The sequence below is a fragment of the Phalacrocorax carbo genome, chromosome 8, assembly GCF_963921805.1.
Source record: "Phalacrocorax carbo chromosome 8, bPhaCar2.1, whole genome shotgun sequence".
Taxonomy (NCBI): domain Eukaryota; kingdom Metazoa; phylum Chordata; class Aves; order Suliformes; family Phalacrocoracidae; genus Phalacrocorax; species Phalacrocorax carbo.
This window is the reverse complement of record NC_087520.1, coordinates 17,363,910-17,386,635: the sequence shown is the minus strand read 5'-3', so window position 1 is coordinate 17,386,635 and position 22,726 is coordinate 17,363,910. Positions and strand designations below refer to the sequence as shown.

The 22,726-nt window shown below is 39.7% G+C and overlaps 1 protein-coding gene across 4 annotated transcripts in view; it reads right to left on the bottom strand.

The window, feature by feature from the left end:
• The window catches only part of SLIT3 (slit guidance ligand 3), a 547,888-nt gene that overhangs the window by 67,586 nt on the left and 457,576 nt on the right, over positions 1–22,726 (bottom strand). For all 4 annotated transcript variants that reach the window (XM_064458932.1, XM_064458933.1, XM_064458934.1 and 1 more), the window contains 2 exons: positions 18,809–18,972; positions 11,363–11,487 (listed from right to left, as the gene is read on the bottom strand). In XM_064458932.1, the coding sequence (XP_064315002.1) occupies positions 11,363–11,487; positions 18,809–18,972 (289 nt within the window). The remainder of the gene's footprint in view (positions 1–11,362; positions 11,488–18,808; positions 18,973–22,726) is intronic.

The window sequence follows — 22,726 nt, the reverse complement described above, 5'->3', positions numbered from 1 at the left end:
CAGTTTGTGCTGCACTCCTGGATTATGTTTTCCCAGGTGCAAGACCTTACACTTGACCTTGTCAAATTTCATCAAGTTCTTATTATCCCACTCTTCCAGACTATCCAGGTCTTCCTTCAGGGTGGCTCTCCTCCAAGGCGTCCACTTCCCTATTCAGTTCGGTATCATTGGCAAACTTCATCAGGCTACATTTGTTCCCATTATCCAGATCACTTCTGAAGATATTAGACAGGTTTGGGCCCAATATCCCTGGCAGGCACCACTTGTGACAGGTTGCCAGTTTGAAAAGGAGCTATTTAGCACCACCCTCTGGGTGCGGCCTGTCCCCACCCCCAACACAGACCCCTTGTCAAGACCATAATGCATCAGTTTCTCTAGGAGGAGGCCGTGGGAAATAGTATTGAAAGACTTGGAGAAATCCAGGTAGACAACCAAGTAGAAAACCCAGGTAGAAACCTCCTGGTGTAGAAAACTCTCACTGCTGACTGCAGTAGAAAAATGACGCAGCCAGCGATGAAGACACCTGCAGACAGGCAGAAGTCAATCCAACTTCAGTGGTTTGTGAACAGGAGACCTCTTTCCAGTTAATTACAGGCTTGTTCAATGACTACAATGTTTTAAAGCATGCAAAAAAAATGAGCTATACAAAAGAAATAACAAAGTTTATTCGAGTTGTTAACAATATACAATGTGTTCATGATAAATTTTATTTAGATGGTATATGTGGAGAGCAGATGGTAGCGTTCATGTGTTTAGTAAAAATACTAGACGAAGACAAATATAGTTGATAGAGACCTTAAGTTAAGAACTAGGAATTTTCATAAACAACTTAATTATCAAGCTCTAAATACAGCTAAAGCTTTTGGGGAAATCAGAAAAAATTACCAGCTACAAATATACAGTATTACAAACCTAGTCCTTTACATTCCCAATAGTGGAAGTAATGCATCCACATCCAACTCTCAGCCTCACAAATGTTAATACCTTTGTTTTATGGGTGTCTTAGTCAGAAGTTAATGGGCAAACATTACACTAAGGGAAAAGGCTAAGTAAATCTTCCACTTCGTGGTAGGCCTGAAGGAAAATTCACAGAAAGATAAACTGAGAAGTACAATGTGTTCTATGAGTGTGTATTCAGGAATGTTATTCAAACTTACAAGTATCTGCCAGATTTAAAATTGTAACCTCCTAATGTTGTGAAATTAAGAAAAAATGGACACTTAGAGCCACTATATATAGCTTTGCTCTGTTTTCACAGAGCTTAGGCAGTATTTTATTAAACACAGTTTTCTGAACAATTCTAATGTATGCCAATTGCTTGAGAGTTAAAACTACATCTGCATGCGCCAGCAGGACTTGATCGTATATTCAGACCTGCAAAGGTCTAATAGCAGGGTGAAGGGCTAAATGTGGTGTGTAAACAAGTCATGATTCCTGATGCTTCAAGTAAAGAATGAGATGAGATGGGATGAGAGGAGGGGGGAAAAAAACATCCAGAAATTGTAGAAGACACAGACACTCAGCACAGAAAGAGAATTCAGTTTAAACTCTTGAATGGACTTTTAACTTGAGTTTTGCTTCTTTCGTGCTTAGTAAAGTGAGAACAATGATCAAAGGTTTTCCTGAAGTTATCCAATAAGGTATAAACTGATGCTAGTCTTTTGCATAGTGGCATCTTCACCAGTGCTGTCTTTCATCATTTGAAATCTCTATCCCTCTGCCATAAATAGTAAAAATTGTAGAGTAAATTGAAATATTCCCAGGGCAGGAAGGGAAAGAGATGTCTCATGAACAAAGTTTTATCACTTAAACCTCAATTCCACTAGAAAATTAAGCTAGGAAATAAGAATGAGATATTAATCAGTTTCCTTGTAATAAATACATTTCAAAGCCATAAATACAAAGGAGAAACAAGAAGAATTTTTGCATAACTGACCAAGGAAAGACAGTGTCATAAACTCAGCTACACAGCCAATGCACCCAGATACAAGCTTGGCAGGAAAAATTCTCTCAAGTTCTATTCACAACTGTGTATTTCAGACCCTTTGATTGCAAAGAAACTCACTGTTTGTTAAAATGAGATCGTGAAAAGGAAGTTTTACATGTACTTCAAATATTAAAGCAAGTTATGAAAGTTAGCATGTCATCTTATGCTAATTCAGCATGAAGGACTTGACGGACACCTCAGCAATCACTGCAAACACAGCTACACAGCTTTGTGAAGGGAATACTTAGTTATCAAATAATTAGGGATGTTACAATCTGGATGAAGAACAACGCTAACTTTGAAATACATAATTAATCTAAATTCCTTTGCAGGAAGGGCTAAAAAGTATATCACTGGGAATTATTCTACTGTTATTTTACCACTGGAACATTTTGAAACTGATTTCCTAATTGATTGCACTGATATTAAGATATATGTAGACAGCTTATACACTAGTATCTATATACAGTAGTATGAAGATCTTAGGTAGATCCAGGTGATACTGTTTCTTTGTTTGTGCTCTTTCTGGCCATGGACATAATGGCTAAGCCTCAATCTGGAAAAGATGTAGATGACACTCATTGGCAAGGTCAAACAACTACAAGAGCTGGCAGGATGTATGTTAGATCCATCTGCTTAGGCATATATACAAATTATTTGGCAAGGCATGGATAATATTGCAATAATTTTGGATCAGACTGCTTTTAGATTGCCAGGTGGAAGTTGAAAGATTTTGATCATCTACTGTTCACAAAAATGCTGTGACTCCTCCTTCTGAATGCAGACCTGGCTTCAGACATCCATGTCTTGGATGCCTTAGATTAGGGTACACACAGTGCTGATTAATTATCTATTTCTCTTTGGTCACCTGTCCCAATGGGGTAATAAAAATGTGCCTTCTGAGGATTGCTGTTTACAAGCCAATTAATTTAACATGAAAAAAATAATTAAATTCATCAATTTCTCATTTTGAAAAAAGTTTTTAAATATATTTGAATTTACCTAGGTATTTCTGATTTATTTTTTTAGTTCAGTATCATTGTTTAAACAGCTGTACTTACACTGATACAACAATACAACAAAAAATTGCCCACTGCTCACAAGCATCAATGAGAAATACTATTTGCTAAATGACAGGGAAAGTAGATTATGAAAATAAGATACATTGATATTGGTTTTGTTGCTGCCCGCCCCCTGCCATCTGGCTGATTTAACTCCCTCTGAAAACTTTCACAGTGTTAGTATCTGAAGTAAAAATACAGAAAACAGTTATTTATACCCCACCATCTTCAGCACTGTATAGTTATCTTCTATGCCAGTTTAGCTTCATCTGGCACCTGATTAAACAATAATTGGGCATGGCAGCAGAACTTCTTAGTGACTTCCTTGTCCTTGTTAATAAATCACAATTGTCAATTTATAGCAAATTAGGTGAACTCTGCTCTCTTAAGCCTCATTTTATTTAAATCAGAAAGATTTATGATCCTCCAGGGTATAATATACCTTCCATTACCTCCGTAGCTAGTAATCAAGAATATGCCTGTCAAAGTCAAAGTGCAAGGATTCATCATATTATTTTTTTAAATTTCTGGTTCTTCTCCTATGAGTATGAAATTTAATTCTCAGTGGACATCTGAGGTTTATTTTGCAATTATAGTCATTACTATGTAAATCCTGATTGTCCTTCTAAACCTCTCCTTACATAAGCACTTTGGTTTCAGTGGTCTTTTGGGCTTTTAATCAATGACAGAAGATATGTTGTTCATCTATCATGGAGCCAATTCACATTGCACATATCTGAACTGAGTCCAGAGGTGCCAAACTGGATGGGGCAGGTGCTGTACAGCTTCCAAGGCTACTCAATCAACTGCCTGAAGCACATCACTGTCTGAATGTTTTGGGAGACAGAAGAAAATTAGGGACACTGAAAATAGTTGATTTTGCCCAGGGTTGCCTCTGTACATAAAATCCAACCCAAAACATTTGATGTAAAAAAGATATTGAATATTTTATACATAGTCTCTAATTCAACCAATATTCATGAATGAGAAAAATGTTTTCAGTGCCCTCAGAACACTTAAGGGCCTATTTATTTTAAAATACAGGTTGCAGTGACAACAAAACTTTCCGTCTCAGACTATCAAAAGCCAGTGGCTCTTTTTTAATGTGACCGTTGTAGAGAAAGTAATAAAGACTGGATATTTGTACAGAAAACAGAATTTCTATTAATAAGAAAGGAAAGAAAATATAATTGCTGTATTTTAATCTTATTGCTCACGGCATTTAACCTATGCCTAACACTTAAGCCACTGAATGCAGCCTGCATGAGAGAGGAGGGACTCATCACATGCAGGAACCCAATGAAACCTACCATGACGAAGGGCTTCTGTGATTAAAAAAACCCTCTCCAAAGCACTCACTAGATTTCTGAAATAAATAGAGCTAAAGATGCTGGAAGAGTCACAGTCCATTTGAAGAAACTTTTGCTGGTATTTCCCTGCCTGTTAAGGATGCAGGCTTTTGGTGTGGAACAGTTCTGTACTGATAAAAGGCTTGCACTGAAATACATGTAATAGCCAAAATCCCAGTATAACCTATTTCACTTGTGGAAGCTTTGTAAAGCTTCCCCTGCAAGGCTTGCCAGTTCAGAGATACCAGCAATCCTTTCTGGCATAAACCAACACTGTAATCTGAAAGAGGGTTGAACTGTGACAGGTAACCCAGGCAGGCAGTGTTGTTTTCAGAAGCAAACATGCAAATGAATTTTTCAGAAGAAATCAAACAAGCCCACTATGATAATGAGCAAGAGCACAACATTTGTCTCAGAGGTGCTCAGAAGTACAAGGAGGGGACCCCCGGGGTGCCATGGAGGCAGGTGTCTGCCCTGCACCAGCTCAGCGTTGGAGCCTGACACTGTCAGCAAGGGTAGAGAACTTCGGTACAACTTTCCCTGCAGTCTGTGTGCACTTACCTCCACACAGTAATCTACTAATTCCCAAGCAAGTCTGGCATTATATTATTTCTATTAACAGGAAAGAGTTTACCCTCACATGATAAGGAAAGTTTTCGTTTCAGCTTAGCCTGTTTACAGCAACTTCACCAATTCCATCATCCCCAAAGGAAAGGGGAAAATAAGGCAATTAGCCTCTAGGACAATCTCTGTTCATGTTCTTGGACAACGAAAGAAACCCGGAAGTCATTTTGTCAAATACAGTCAATGCCAAGAAAGCCTCAAGGATAATAGATGACAATCACAAGAAAATCTAACAATAAGGATTTTCAGTTGTGACCAACTACTTCAACTGATTCAATTATGTGGAAATGGTGGGATGCACAAAATTAAGAGCTGGTTAAAGAGAACTTGATTAAGCAGAGTTATAGCAACCAGCAATCACCTGAAAGACAGACAAACCACAGAGGAAGAAAAATTATTATTTAGTGTAATAGGACCAGGCAAACATAAGAACAAGAGCCTGAAATTCAGAATAAATGCCAGTAAAAACTTCTCCTTTACCCTGGGAAAAGAAAGATTGGAAGTCTGGTCTCTTAAGGTATTTAGAACTAGACCAGAAAAACAGTGGTAAAAACAAAGTGGGGGGGAATAATCCACATTGACAGAAGAATGAATGTGACAGTGCCCACCTGTGTGTATGGCTTACTATTCACTTTAACTGCTCAGCTACTTCTGTTGCAGCACTCAACAAACACAGCAAATGCCTGAAGCTGTTCAACATCTGCTTTCTTGCTGGCTTAACAAAAATGGAAATACTTCTTCAGAGTTGGCGTTATTGTTAAGAGCCCTCATTAGGGCATGCCACAATACATTACTATGTTTTTTACAGGGCTTGTGGTGGGTGTATGCACGCCTCACCATGTTCAGCCAGCAACTGTGGTGGTAATCCCTCATTAAGCCTTTCATTTTTATGCTCTTCTAGATGTAAATCTCCATTTTCTTTAGATATACTATAGCAGAAAGGACAAAAAGAAAGAAACACAAATCTGACTGATGCATAGTAAGTTTTACAGAATAAGCATACACAGGAAAATACTGTGATTTCTACAGTTTTTTCTGCTCTATGGGTGTTATATGAAATTATAACCACCAACTGCTGACACTGTTGTTTGCTCTTGAAATCCATACATAAATATAGGTCTACTCACTTTGTGTGGCCACCAATTACTTCTCATCCCTAAAGGCTTTCTGCTTTATTATACTGAGTGGAAAATGCTTCTTCAACATTCATTAATAAGTATTATAATTATGGTTAAAACAAACAAATAAAAAATAAAATACCCCAGATCACATCAACACATGCTCCAGGAGAATTTATCAGAATGAAAGTTCAGGGCAGAATCAGCTACAAGGAGTCTTCATAGAAAAACTTGGCATTGAGCTTACATTCCACTGTCTGTCCGCCCGACCCTGACACTGGGAGAGAAAAGAGGACAAGACAGAGCAACGCGTGAAGGCAGAGATGTTTGCTCTCCTGCCTTACGTGGATGAAGGCAGGCTGAGTTTCTTCCAATTTCTTCTTCTTTTGCAGTTCCAACTTGGGGATTTATTTGTGCACTGCCTGATGTATATCGGGACTTATACGCATATGTTAATAGATCCAAAGAAACAAAAGCACCGAGTTACATTTCCAAAAAGTATTATCCTAATGAACTAGGCACGGACTCTCACACAGCTGGCATGCATCAGCAGCCAAACTCTACACTCAGTTACATTCATATAACCCCACCCAAATCAGCATAACTAAGTGAGAAATTGGCCCATTGGAATAAACTTGCACTGTCTCAGCCTTGAGCTGTAAGAGCTGGCCAGAATATCTGTACATGAGCAAACACTACCATATCTATGTTTTAAAATCAGTTCTATGTTGAATACTCCTAAAACAGCCATTATTCTAGGACTCTGATAGATTATTCACGTAACGCTACAGAAGTACATCTACACGGCAAAGTACAAATACAGCAAACTTCATTTGCCTGTGCTCCAACCAAATGCAAGGCCATGTGCACCCCTGTGAGTGAACAATACAGTCAGTGCAGCACTGAGTCCATGCTAATGGTATGGGGTCTGTACTGGTACAACCTGCTTGTTAGCCCTGTGCTGAGCAGTCACAGCTTCTGCTGAGCTACACCTATCCGTTCAAGTGCTGGCACATTAGTTATATCTGTGCACAACATGTGACAGACACAAATCCCACATATCCCAGAGACACTTTGTTCTGAGATTCTCAATTTCTAACCCTGTTTTCAGGGACGAAAACCTGGCACAGGGGGTGGGGAGGAGGAAGAGCCAAATTCCTAGCAGAACTTTGGAGCCAGCTTCCTCACTAAATATCATTCTGGCTTCACTATAATGCCTCCCACCACAAGAGTCTGGCTGCAAAGAATACTGTCTCTCCAAAGCCCAAGAGCTTTACCCAGGATTTTTCCAATTGTATCTGTCATTCTGGATGACTGGTGAATTTGCTTGAACCCTCAAGATACAGCAGTGCTGCTAGAAAAGTCAGGACACTGTCTGGATTCAACAGGGAGGTGAATAGAATAAAATATACAGAGCAACTCTACCATAGACATGCATGAGCATCTATTGCCCGAAGTTTGGGATATGTGCTATACTAATTTTACCTATCTTCACTTTCCATTTCAGACAGCTTTCAGTAACAGCAGAACCCAGAGTTGACAAACATCCTGCATCCCAACAGCTCAGGCTCCCATTTACCTGAGAAATCAAACTGGCTGTGACGATGCCTAGCCAGGTACTGCATTTCATATTCCAGGTTGGCAATGTTCTTTCATTTCAGACAAAATACAGATATATTTTAAACTCTCTTTCCTCAGTCCTACAAATAACTCCTTTTGGAAAAAAGAAAATTACTCTCCTTCATTTGTAGTTACATCAGTTTTAAGAAAAAAAAAAAAAAGAATAAAAGGCACAAAAATTAGCCAAAAAATCCAAAAGGGTGTTTTCAGAATACAGCAATGTCAAAGTACACTGAGTCTTGGATTCACTCACCTTAGTTTTTATTACAGCTATTCAAGTAAATCCGTTCTCAATGGCTTATTGATTGCATGTTTGATTATTTTCTTGAATTCTAACAGCCACAGACTTGATTTTACAATATCAATGGGACTACATAAAAGCCACACACTCTGCAGGATAAATGAATTAGTACAGTACTGTTATCTATTTACCAGCCACCAGCTGCACTCACACACACTTACACTGCAGGTGGCCAGAGGCATTTAAAGCAGAAGAAAGCTTCATTTCTCTACTTGTAAACACACTTCACAATTTAATCCACACACATTATTTAAATGACATTTCAAAGAATGCCATGGAGAAGAGAAAAAAACACATCGCTGGATAATTACACCTATGTCTGTGTTTAATATGAAAACACAAATTTCATAACATTAAGAGATATATCCTGCTAGCCCTGGTAGCACCCTGCAGCTCAAGGTTGTGCAGCCTGCCAGCTGCCATAGGTGGCACTCTCACACCATCTCCCACCATCTTTGGGGCTTTGTCCCCAAAGAACAGCCAAAAAAACACGTTTTCAAACATGGTTTATCTACAGCAAACACATTATTCACCCACTTTAAAGGAAAGAGCAACAGCAAAGATAGCTGTCAGCACATAGTCTTCCCCATTTCTAATCAAGCAATCTATATTTCTGTCATCAAATATGACTGCCCAGCCCACTGGCCTCTCAGCTCAGATGGTCCATGAGTTATCTCACTTCTAAGTTTACTCAAACCCATCACAGGCAGCGTTACACATTTCTAAAAGGGTATACATTCAACAGCAAAAACATTTTTGTGATTGTGAAAAATAAGAGATTGAGCCATCATCAATGTGATAGTGAAAAACAAAACTATAGGCTTTTGAAACTACAGTTAACTGGTAGAAGTTCCTGATTCCATCAGGCACCAGTTTGGCAACTGGTAACTTTGGTGGCTCTCTGCTACTTGGCCTACTGCTTTTTTTTTTTGAAGGCTAGCATGAGCATAGGAACCCCAGAAAGCGGCCTGTAACTGTCTGTCCCCTTGCAGGGAACTTTATAAAGCCATCAGCCCATTTGAATAAGCTTACATTTGAAAAAAGGGTGGGTTTTTCACTTTATTGATGCACTCGTCCACACAGGATTTTTTCAGAATCTACATCAAACAAGGAAAAACAAATGCTGAGAGGGCAGATTTAGGGCAATTTATCAAGGTCTGGGAAATAGCTTCCAGATGGATAGAGCTGTTTGGTGCTGGCTGGTGAGAAGGAAGCAAGGTATTGTTATTGAATTAGCATGAATCTCTGGTGGAGAACTGCGTGGTAGATAGAGTGCTCCTTTCATATGGTTTGCATTTGGACCTGTCAAATTTCATTTTTATTCAAAAACCTGTGGTAAAGACATGCAGTTCTTTTTTTTTTGCTTATTAAATTTCCACCAATTCTCCCTGTACTGTTATCCAGGCCATATTTTTAAACTCTGCTCTAAGTGCCATGCCTGGGTCTATTTGCTCTTTGCCATGCTTGGATGACAGCTTGCTGCTTACAAGCACACAAGTGGGTTTAGGTTTTACGTTCACGCACTGAATGTTATCTGAGAAAGTGTGTGTGAGAGGAGAAAAGCTGGATGTTCTATGAGATGTTTAAACTGAGTCACTTCAAGAGTTTATCTAAACCTTTCTAAGTAAAACGATGCATATTGAGGTCTAATGTACACTAGAAAGTGATTGCCAATATAACTAGAGGATTACTCTTGATTATTCCTGTTGTAAAAATGTCTTCTTTAGAAGACGTGTTGTAAACATGTCTTCTGGCAGTATAAATGCATCTATGTTAGGGCATTTGCTAATGCAGAAATACTATTAAAAACCCCCAAAACTAAGGGTAAAAAAAAGATTTGCTCATAACAAACATATTTCTACCTTAAGCTACCTGTATATCTGTTCCACGATATGTGCCTTATAAAGACCACTTTTTGACAATGTGGTCTTTTAAGATCCTAGAAAAGTTGCTCGTTCATATGCCACTGGGTAGAAGGATTTTTAATAAGAGGAAATTTTCAATGTTTTTTCCAGTTATTTAGGATTGTTATTTTTCTTGACTACCAAGTGTGGGGCCACTGGGGTGAAATAGAAGAAATGAGCTTTACATCTTCCCTTTTCCAATGTTTCAGGGATCTATCACAATTACTCCATTACCATCTGGGATGTATCCTAGGCAAACAGAGAAGGGAAATGGTGATATCATCTGAATCAACTAATTCCTAAATCCTACCTGAAATGTCAGACATAGATACTTTTGTGTACTTCCCACACCTATGCCTGGGTTTGCCCTTCTTTTTTTTTCTCTGTAGTTCTTATTACTCTGTGTTTTATGAGCATCTGCTTCAACTGGCCAAGGCTCTGTAAGAAATAGCCAATGAGGCAAATAAAATCACAGTCTACAGGATGCAACGTACTTCTTTGGGCATAACATCTGATCCCCCTCCCAGGCTGTGAACAGATCATATGCCTCATTTATTACTTATACTTAATCCTTCAGCTACTGACTCCTGAGCTAGGTTTCCACTTACATCAACTCTGAAACAAAGTCTTGATAGCCTTAAGCTCTCATGATGTGGTGTTAACAATGGGACTTATACATCACTACCAAAGAAATTGCACTCCTCAATGACCTGATTTTCCAATTTTCAAATGTGTTATCAAGATACTGACACTGCATGCTCACGATGCTTGGCATCTACAGGATTTCATATTTGTGGATCACTTGATGGACATTAGTGCTCAGAAGTCAGAGACAGCTGAGCTAGTGGTTGGTCTAAACAGTTAGCATCTTTCATCTAATCAGTCTGTACAAGATGGATGTAAACTAGCAAGTATCAACATTCTGTCACCGTGGACTAAACTGGCCCTTAATTCTCATCCAAACTGTCTCCTCTTTGGCCTGGCAGCCTATGAAATGGTTAACTTGTTGCCGGCAAAAGAAAAGGAATGCAAAGGAAGATAAAATCAACTCAGCATTTCATATGGATGTCTACATCACAGAATCAGAGAATGCCCAAGGTTGGAAGCAACCTCTTGGAGATTGTCTAGTCCAACCACCCTGCTCAAAGTAGGGTCAGCTACAGCAAGTTGCTCAGGATGATCTCTATAGTCATGGCACAGAGAGAAAGAAATGCCTTTCCTATTGCATAGGACAAAATTTGTAGCGGGGTGCAATTTAAAGGCCACACACTATCTGCTTGAGTAAGGGATCTTTTGAGCTCATTTGCCTGTCAAATTGACTTCTCATGGTACAACAGTTAAGAAAACAGAAGGGATAGGGAACACATTGCCTTTCATGTAGTTTATTGGTAGTCATACCTTGAAGCCAAAAGGGCAAGTGCATTGATAAAACTCCACTGGATCATTGTTGCATGTCCCATTGTTCTTACATGGATTGGAGAGGCAGGGGTTACACTTGGACACAACACTGATATCTACCGGCTCTGGAAAGGCAAAACACAGTGTATTAGTGGAGAACTGGCTTACAAAAATTAATACTTCTGTACTCACACATACATTTTTTCCTAATGCAGTATTCACCCTGCACTGGCACCAATGCACATGCTGTGGGTGCAACTTTACACAACAGCATGGGATTCCCAGGGATTAGAGAGATTTTAAGTACTTAAATCAAGCACTAGGCAAGTCTCAATGATGCTTATATTCTTTTGACATGGAAACATCAGCTTTGAAAAAACATGTTGGGAATCTCCAGAGAGTGGGATTTTATATATATATGGCTTTCAGCAATTTTTCCTTCCCTCAGTGTTGGAAATTCTGCAATAGCAACCCCTAGGGAACTATAACATGACATTTCTATGGCTGGTAACAAGAATTAAAGTGCAGATGCAACAGCAGAAATGAAAAACATGCATAAGAAAGATTTAGTTAGAGGCTTATAGGAATATTTAGGTGCGAAGTGTTCTACCATCCTTAATTTTAACAGAGTTCAAAACTTATTTTCTTACTGTTCTGCTCAGAAAAATGATTATCAACATAATATTTGCATAAGTAAAGATGTAAATGTGTGCAGGTAAGTATACATTGTTATATTTAAACCGTTTAATAAATCACATATTTTAATAGAACACTTCCAGAGAAGTAGTGATGTTTATGGGTGAGCAGGAAAATTAACACAGACCAAAAAACTGCTAAGTACATTTGGGCTACCAACTCAATCAATACTTCATTGTTGAGTTTTTACAAAAAGCTAATTTAGACAGTTATATTTACAGTTAAAGAAATTGTGATTTTAAGTGGCTATATTTTGAATATTAAAGAGTTAATGGCTTTTACACATGAAAAATAAAACCTAACACTTCAAAAAGGCTTAAATTATATTGGGCAGTAAAGACCCTAAAATTACAGAATCCCAGGATCACAGAATCCCAGTTTGGAAGGGACCTCAGGGATCATCTAGTCCAACCTTTCTAGGAAAAGCACAGTCTAGACAAGATGGCCCAGCACCCTGTCCAGATGACTCTTGAAAGTGTCCAATGGTGGGGAGTCAACCACTTCCCTGGGGAGATTATTCCAGTGGTTGACTGTCCTCAGTGTGAAAAATTTCCCTCTCATGTCCAATCGGAATCTCCTCAAGAGCAACTTGTGTCCACTCCCCCTTGTCCTCTCCATGTGACTCTGTGTAAAAAGGGAGTCTTCAACTTCTCTGTAGCTGCCCCTTAAGTACTGGTACATGGGGATGAGATCCCCTCTAAGCCTCCTTTTTTCAAGGCTGAACAAAGCTGGTGATGCCCTTTTTGATGCAACCCAGCATCCTGTTGGCCTTCTTGGCCGCAGCAGCACACTGTTCGCTCATGTTGAGCTTTCTGTCCACCAGGACCCCCAGGTCCCTTTCCACAGAGCTGCTCTCCAGCCAGGTGGATCCCAGTCTGTGCTGCACTCCCAGATTATGTTTTCCCAGGTGCATGATCTTACATTTCTCCTTGCTGAACATCGTAAGGTTGTTGCTGGCCCACTCTTCCAGCCTATCCAGATCTCCCTGCAGAGCAGCTCTCCCTTCTGGAGTGTCTACTTCCCCACTCAATTTGGTGTAATCAGCCAACTTCATCAGGCTACACTTGATGTCGTTATCCAGATCACTTACAAAGATATTGAAAAACATTGGGCCCAATATTGATCCCTGGGGGACTCCACTTGTGACAGGTTGCCAGTTTGAGAAAGAGCTATTTACCACCACCCTTTGGGTGCGGCCCATCAGCCAGTTCCCCACCCACTGCACAGAGCAGTTGTTTAGGCGATAACACATCAATTTCTCCAGGAGGAGACTATGGGGGACTGAATCAAAGGCCTTGGAGAAGTCCGGGTAAACAATGTCCACCGCCCGCCCCATGTCAACCAGGCAAATCACTTTATCATAGGAGGCCACCAGGTTTGTCAAGCACAATCTGCCTTTAGTGAAGCCATGTTGGCTTTTCGCAATCACATGCTTCATTTGACTTGTGATGGCCCCCAGGAGGATTCATTCCATAACTTTCCCAGGGATTGAAGTAAGGCTGATGGGCCTATAGTTACCCGGATCCTCCCTTGAGCCCTTCTTGTAGATAGGGGTAACATTTGCCTTCCTCCGGTTCTCTGGGACATCCCCTGCTCTCCATGACTTCTCAAAGATTATGGAGAGCGGCCTTGCGATGATGTCAGCCAGCTCTCTCAACACCCTTGGGTGGATGGCATCAGGTCCTATTGATTTGTGGGGGTCAAGCTCCTGTAGTAGTTCATATGCTAACTCCTCCTTCACTGATGGTGGGTCGGTGTTTGGTTCAATTGGCAATTTTGTTCCTAAAGCCTGGGACCCTACAGTGCTGGTAAAGACCGAGGTAAAGAAGGTGTTGAGGAACTCTGCCTTTTCAGCGTCATTGGTGATTGATTCTCCTTTTCTGTTTAACAGTGGGCCTATGTTTTCCTTCTTTTTCTGCTTGTGGTTGACATGTCTGAAGAAACCTTGTTATTTTTTATGTCTACAGCCAGTTTCAATTCAAATTAGGCTTTTGCTTTTCTGACTGCGTCTCTGCACTCTCTGGCAATGCCCTTGTAGCTCTTGACAGATAATCCTCCACTTCTCCATCTCTGGTATGCTTCCCTTTTGGATTTGAGTAGACCCAGGAGGTCATTGTTGAACTATGGGGGCCTCTTGCTCTGCTTACTTCCTTTTCCTTTGTAGGGGATAAATTGGCTTTGTGCTTCCAATAGAGAGTTCTTGAAGAACTCCCAGCACTCACTAGCTCCTTTGTCTTCCATGGAAGCTTCCCATCGAATCCCTCCCAGTTGAGCCCTGAGTGCACTGAAGTTTGCTCTTCTAAAACCCAGAACCCTTGTCTTAGAGCTGACCTTCAGCACACTCAGCAGGATCCCGAACTCCACAATATTGTGGTCGCTGCAGCCAAGGCTATCACTAACCGAGATATTACAAAGCAGGCTTTCTCGGTTTGTGAATCGCAAGTCCAGCAGCGCCTCCTTTCTTGTTGGCACATCTCACATTTGTATCAGAAAACAGTCCTCTATCCATTCCAGGAACTTGGTGGATGACATGCGAGCTGCTGTATTGTTCTTCCAGCAGATGTCTGGGTAGTTGAAGTCACCCATCAGGACCAGGTTCTGTTGGCCAGAAGCTTGCTTTACTGCCCCAAATATCACTTTGTCAGCTTCGTCACCATGGTTAGGAGGTCCATAGCAGATGCCCACTGTAAGGTCCTGCATGGAGATGACCCTTTTGACTTTAACCCAGAGGCATTTGATAGAGCGGTCACAATAACCATAGTTGACTTCGATACATTCAAGGTGTTTCTTGATGTAGAGTGCAACTCCTCCATCTCTTCTACCCTGCCTGTCTTTAAGTAGAAGAGGACAACAACAGTCTTTCATGTCTTTCATGGCATTTTTTTTTTGTTACTTGTGTGTTTTTTCCTCATTATTGCATGTTGCACTCTTTGATCAGTGGCCCTGATAACACCACCATCAGTATAGGATCAGGATATAGCCTTTACACTGCAGATGCTTTTCAGCTGAGACTCCTTGGTACCAATTTCTCTCATGTTCTTACCCCCTGTTGGTGCTGTAATGAAGATTTATATCTCATGCAGGATGGTCCAAATCAAATCCATGACTGGAAGGGATTTTTTCATAAATAGTTACGGTAACCTCCTACAGCTCCACCTTCTCTCTAACATCAAGTATAAGCTGCTTTTCTTCAATTTCAGGATGTCTCACAATTTACTCCTCCTTAACATTTATCATGCAATAACAGAGCTCTATGCCCACTACGGGTTAGCACAGGACACGTTTTAAGTTATTTTAAAATTTATTTCCTTAAAAATAAATGGGATGAAGTGTAGCCTGATGAAGTTGGCTGATTACACCAAATTGAGTGGGGAAGTAGACACTCCAGAAGGGAGAGCTGCTCTGCAGGGAGATCTGGATAGGCTGGAAGAGTGGGCCAGCAACAACCTTACGATGTTCAGCAAGGAGAAATGTAAGATCATGCACCTGGGAAAACATAATCTGGGAGTGCAGCACAGACTGGGATCCACCTGGCTGGAGAGCAGCTCTGTGGAAAGGGACCTGGGGGTCCTGGTGGACAGAAAGCTCAACATGAGCGAACAGTGTGCTGCTGCGGCCAAGAAGGCCAACAGGATGCTGGGTTGCATCAAAAAGGGCATCACCAGCTTTGTTCAGCCTTGAAAAAAGGAGGCTTAGAGGGGATCTCATCCCCATGTACCAGTACTTAAGGGGCAGCTACAGAGAAGTTGAAGACTCCCTTTTTACACAGAGTCACATGGAGAGGACAAGGGGGAATGGACACAAGTTGCTCTTGAGGAGATTCCGATTGGACATGAGAGGGAAATTTTTCACACTGAGGACAGTCACCATTGGAATAATCTCCCCAGGGAAGTGGTTGACTCCCCACCATTGGACACTTTCAAGAGTCATCTGGACAGGGTGCTGGGCCATCTTGTCTAGACTGTGCTTTTCCTAGAAAGGTTGGACTAGATGATCCCTGAGGTCCCTTCCAAACTGGGATTCTGTGTGTGATTGTGCGTGTGAAATGCCATACATGTGTTTAACTTGGAGTTAGGACATCAAGAGGAAATAAAATCTGTATTTCTGGCACTGACAGGGGGTGGAATGTGACATATCTGAGCTACTTTTGTCTTGAAGGTAGAATATGTGAATAATATATAGAAGTAGCTCCTCGGAGAGGTCATAGGACAGGCAGCATTGCTGGTCTTCTAGATTTAGAGGTCATTAAGCCTGAATTTGTTCTATTATTTATTTATTTCATAATACACATGCATACATTTTCCATTTATTGCTATGGCATAGATCAAAGATAATCAATGTAGGAGCTAATAAGAACAGTGTTAGTTCCTAGCAGTTAAGCAGTTCATTAGTTTGCCCTTGTGGATTTGATTTATAAATCCATATAGCAGAATGCCCTCAGCCCAGCACATTCCTTTCCTCTACTGCATAACTAGGAGGGCAATTTAATAAAAAGCAGAGCTGAGTTTGCATGACTTGCACATTACACACTTTTATTTTCTTGGCTCTGCTGAGACATAACCTTCTGCTCAGTCACACACTAAAAACATAATTTTAACAAGAATAAGTTAAACACTGCTTTTTTTTTTTTTAATGTAGAGGTTACTGGAGGTCACAGAGGACATCTATGCACTACCTTTATACAAGCATCTCAAGGTACCAAGCTCGGCATGGGCTGACTTTTGCAGCAATGACCCTGGCTTTCAGCAGGGTGGGGGGTTCACCCCACCCTGAGCTCCCTGCTAGTGGTACTTGAGCTAGGACTGAATCTATGCAGGAGGAAGTACAGACATATCCTTGGACATTCTGTGTCACCCCACAGACAGTCTCGCTCTTCTGCTGACAGGCACGTGTCACAGCTACAGCTCAGTGATGAGAGGGGTGGTGCAGCTGCAGGACAAACCAAGGCCGCACCATATCTTGTCACAGGCCACGCACATGGCTCCAGCCTGAGGGTAAACCTGCACTTGACATTGTAATAAATCATGTTGCTTTACCATAAAAGAGCATCACCAATATCCAGACAGAATAGCACGAGGCAGTGGATCTTAAACATGCGCATGGGAAATGGGTTCCGTTCGGCTATTGAATCATGTACTGTTTTTCCAAATATATGTATTGTGATGAGAAAAGGTGAATTTTCCTAAGGCCTAGAATTTCTTGGAGTATACCGCCACTCGTCCAGACCATCAACAGTTTCTGCTTGTCCAAAGACCACCTCCGAATCAACACTTTTTTCTCCTTTTCTAGTCAGATAATGTGAGCCATGGAAACAGCTGGGATAGTAGAAAGCCCACCAGCTTTCTTGTGGACCAAACTAATATTTATATAAAACCGTACAGCTGTTTTAAAAAGTCTATATCAGAGGTCTACTTGTCTCTTGTCTAAGAGTTGCTTACTTAGTTTTGAGAGAAAGAGCCTAACTATTGATATAGTACAGTTTCAGAATGAAAAAGTCATGTAGCTTCTCTTTCTGGATTAACTTTCAGATCCTGTTTAATATGTAAAGATGATCAGTTTCTTTGTTTCGCTTCGTATGAACAAGTACATTATTTGAAATTTTTAATATCTAGAGTATATTTGTACTTCAATTTTGAGAGACTATTATAAAGTCTGTAGTTCTGATAATTATAGTCAGAGTTCTGATAGTTTTGACACTGACACTTCAAAGTAATTAAATGTAAGGTTACAGTTATTAAAAATATATTTGAAAGAACATAAAATTCAGCTCAGGCTTGGGAACTTGTCTTCTAAACCCACCTCAACACCATCATTTGTTTGTTCAGCAGTTTAGTCCCAGCCTCTATAAAATCATGCGGCCAAGCAGTACTGTAAAGGTGGCTGGCACTCAGAGACATAAAAATAGGCTTTATGCCCTCATTTCCATTTCTAAGAGAGGGTACTGACCCATCTTTTCACTAAAAATATAGCTCCATCTTCATGTACTTGACAGTAACGTAAGCGAACCTCCAAAACGTTTTTGTACAACAAGAACATACAGGTATATCCTAATCTAAATTCAGTAATAAGCTACTTACTTTATCAAGAAAAAAGTGTACTCCTTATCATTTGTCTAACTGCTCTCTAGTGCAGCCTACTCCTATCACTGACTACCCCTAATTGTTAATAACTGCATCTCAACCTTCTCCTGAATGATTGTGCACTCTTCAGACATGAAACATTACCCATAATCTACAGTTTCTGATACGGAGCTGATGAGGACAGTTTGCAGATCTTCAAATGAAAATGTATTTTTGGTAAATATTTGCTTTCCAGAAGAGTTCCCAGTTTCTCAGTTTTCAAGTAAATGTACATAATAACTGAAGTGCTCTACATTTTAAAAATAACCCTTATTTTACCAAAGTTTTCTGGGGTAGGTAGAAGGCCAAACCCAATTTATTTGCTCAAATAAGTTATGACAACATCCTATATGCTAACTTGCCATTATATAATCTGGTGCGAACAACAGGAATAACTCACTCTTCTGAGGTTTGCTGTTTTTCCTTCCAGTGGTGCAGGTAACTGCACTTTGTGGAAGAACACCTGAAAATGCAACTTGAATGTAATGTGATGGTTCAGTAAATGAAAGCCAAACCCACCTCCCCTCCAACTCACTTTAAAACCAAACAGCTTCCAAGAGTATAAAAATAAAGCACTATATATGAGGAAAAGCAACAGGACAGAACAGAGAGGCTCCCAGCTTGCTCCTACCTTTGCACTGGAAGTGGTGAGTCGGTGTTGTGAGCAGCAGCCTGTCCACCATGGCATCAGGCCCACTGCAGCGGGCTATCCCTGGTTCTTTGTACCCTGCCTTCACCCACTCGGAAAGCCAGCGGAGGTTGCAATCACAGTGCAAAGGGTTGGTACCTAGAGCCCTAGTGGTATAAAACAATTAACAGCAGTTATTTTGGCTTGCGAGCAAAGATAACATCCCTGATCTCACTGAGGCAACATTTTATTGTACACTTTTACAGGAATGCTTTACTTAAAAATGTGGGAAAGATCTTCTGAGTATTCAGGAAGTCTTTTAGATTTATCTCCACCAGTATTCCCCACTCATTTCCTTTCTTCCCATCATTAGTTAGGGAGGTTGTGTGAGTACCTAACAACAAATCACTTTTTCAAACAATTGTGCTTGAGCAACATCACCAGACATATTGCTTTCATCAAATTTATCATGTTCGGGTTTTTTATTTAAGTCTTTGGCCTTCGTGAGCATATTCTAACAGTAAATTGTGTAATTTAGTTTGGGTCTGATGACTCATGTTAACGTCTCCTCACCAGATGAAACATACACGTGGAGGATACCCCTGTTCTCAAAACTGCAACCTGGTGTCTGCTACGGTTTTTTATGGCTTTGAAAACACATTTGCTGGTTAACCCATCACTTGAGTTAGGTCATATAGTTGCATTCACATAGTGTAATCATAATGCACAGAACTTTTTCATTACTCAGGGAGATCTAACCAAAAGAAAACAAACCCTTTTACCTTAAATTTAGGTGCTGCCTTGACTCATTTACACTATTTTTTCTCTTAAAGAAAGTGTCTTTTCAGGCAATCAGTCAATTACAAAGCCCAGACTTCAGAGGAATCAGTTTAAAAACAACTAATTTTTGAAAGTGTGAAGAAATACATGTTAGAATTCTGAATTTATTTTGCTGAAAGTAAATGTAAGGCTTTATCTGTACAACACCTGAATTGCCATGGGAAGAAAATGAACTAATAAAAATTAGCGTAGGGAAGAGATACTAAAGAAACCAATTCAAGATGAGTTTTAGACTTTACTATTTCTGCATGTTATAAACTATTTTTAAAATGGTATTTTAAACTCAAGCTTCTTTCAAATAAAACCATATCAGACAGGATATTAAGATAGAAACCTCAGTAAATTTGTTGATACATTTCTATTGGAGTGACTAATGAACCCACCGTGACCTAGACAGATTCATAATGAGAGTTCATAGGTTCAAACCCTGTCTAGGACTCATTCATCAAAATTAAATGTGTACTGCAGCACAGTATTAAAAAATATCCATCCATTCCTTCTGTAAATCCACTGCTTACAATGAGGAAAAAAAAAACCGACTGGGTTGACTTTTTGACCCTGTAACTGTGATCAACTGGCTCACTTGTCCAAGGTCAAACAAAATGCATCAGTGAAAGCTGGACTGAGAAATTAAGTTGAATGTTGAGCAACTGCCACATATAAAATGGGAGTGGGAGGACAATGGAAAGCTACTTACTGTGTTAATTAATCTTTATAAACTACATTAAAAATAAAGGTGTTCCCTAGACACTAGAAAGGATTACCAATAACAACATTCTTCTACAACTGCAGACATTATCACACGTATCTTTCTGTTCTTTTGTTTGTGGTTTTGGTTTTTTTTTCCTTCATTTTTAGGAACTTTAGTGAATTATTTTATTTTCATTCATGAGTTCCAATGTACTCTCTCTGTTTCTTTGCCCATTATAGCAAAATATTTCCAGAAGGTAAAAATACCTTGTGCTGTACTGAAATACCAACACCAGAATTTTTAAAATGTTGTGCAGGTATTTCTGTTCAGATGCTTTTTTTTTTTTTTTAAGCAACTTCGAATAAAGTCAATTAAAATAACTCTAGCCATGACAGTGTGAAGAAACAGAGTGGGGACAGGTTTTTTTACAGGTAACTAACATAAATTTTAGTAAAGATGAGATGATTCAACAGGATTAGGAATCTGAGCTGTTTATCGAAAATATGTCTGACAAATACCTGCTGTACACAGCATCCATTACCAAGAGTTTCTTCGCGGAGTCCCTGGAGCGCTGAGAGGTCAGTTAATGCATAGGCAGTATTTGGGAGGCTGGATTAGTTACAGTGTTGTGTGTTTCAGTGAATGGTGAGGACAGCAAATGCAGTAACTGACCTAACTGCGAAGGTTCTACCCCAACAGATTTTGGGTTCTTTTCAAGTATTAATATATGTGATCCTTCAGTAGTGCTGTAATGTTTTTATCATTGCCCTGGACTAAACAAGTTAGTAGAGTCATGGCTTAAACAGATGATGATATGATTCATGTAAATAAAGTAATAAAGAGTAAACAAGACCAGTGTGTGTATACCTTATACAAACCTTCGTCTGTCTTTAGTGAGGTGTATCAACTACATCGTTTGTTATAATAGTTACATTACAACAATATGATGTTTACAATGTAAAGGAAATCTGGTCAACATTTTCTTGTAGTCTTTAAATAGCTATGGAAAAAGTGATTGAAGTATCTAGATCTCGGTTTTGTTCTTCCAATTACAAACCAATTTAAAGCTACTACAAAAGACTGACTAAAATCAATAACTTTGTCTATGCTACACAAATATTTCTTTGCAATTCTAAAGGTTAATTTGACACTCTCCCTCTTCCCCCCACCCCCAAACTGTACTGATGCACAAGGCCCAGGCTGATCATCCTGCTCTGTACCTTGGAGGTCAGCTTTCTCCAGCCATAATACCTACCCTATTCTTAGTCACACAGCTTGTAAATTTAACATAAAATTTTGTTCTCCCATGCATTATAAGTTTGATGAGTAGCAATCGCTTGTATAATTTTCAAAATTATTCCAGGTACATGCTTTCTCCTTGAAGACGTATGTATCAGGGAGAGCTCCAAATGAATTTATTTTCTATTACGCATGACTTTGAATAAGCACAGCTTTTTCTGCCACGTGAAGAGCAAAATCATTGTGGTTGCTAAAAGTTTCAGAATCCTCTTTAAGACATGGGAGCGCACAATTGCACTGCAAAATTCAGTTGTTCAGCTGTGCAAATTACACCCCAGATAGGTCTTATTTATTTTATGGATCCGATTTATTACTGTTCATTTGAGCTTTGTGTATTTTACATTTCTGGCAGCACATACATCTAAACAGATAGACTGCAGTGATTGTATTGGGCCAAAGGGGTTTTTATCACTCCCTAAGGTGAACAGTTTACCCAGGAAAATTGTATCTGCACTTCATTTAAAGTAAGCCCTGAGGAAAATCCAAACAAATAGGGTATGATATGTTTATCTTCTGAGTTCTAAAAATACCCTCAGAAGCCAGATTCCCAGTATGGAAGGTGTCACTGTGCTTCCAAAAGGAGATACAGGGCTTCAGCTCAGTCAGACTTTCATTCCCAAACAACGTATAAAATGACTTGACTACACTGGAAGCATGATGAAGAAATAGATTTTGTGAAAAATGAATATTTCCTCTGACTGAGTTAGTAAGGTGTAAGGTTGAAACAGAGAAGGTTACTTTGAAGTTGAAATTGCTTAAGTTGCTGACATATGATTTCTGTCCCTATCAATCTGAGAGACTTTAGTTTTTGTTGTCTAGAGAGAAACTAAGACAGAAAACTGCTAAACAGGAAAAAAGAGTCCGAGGACATATCTGCTGTCCAGAAAATATGTAAATATGAACCGAACCTTGTGTTCAGGTAAGTGTTCTGGAGGACATGTTTAAGGTTGCAAAGAGAGAAACAGAGATATAAAACCTTTGTTAAATGCACACATATCTGTTTGTACGTCTTGACATGTATACACCAACATCAAATTGCGTGTGTGAGGGCAGCATCAGAGCAGAAAATATCCATATCAACTTGTGAAACT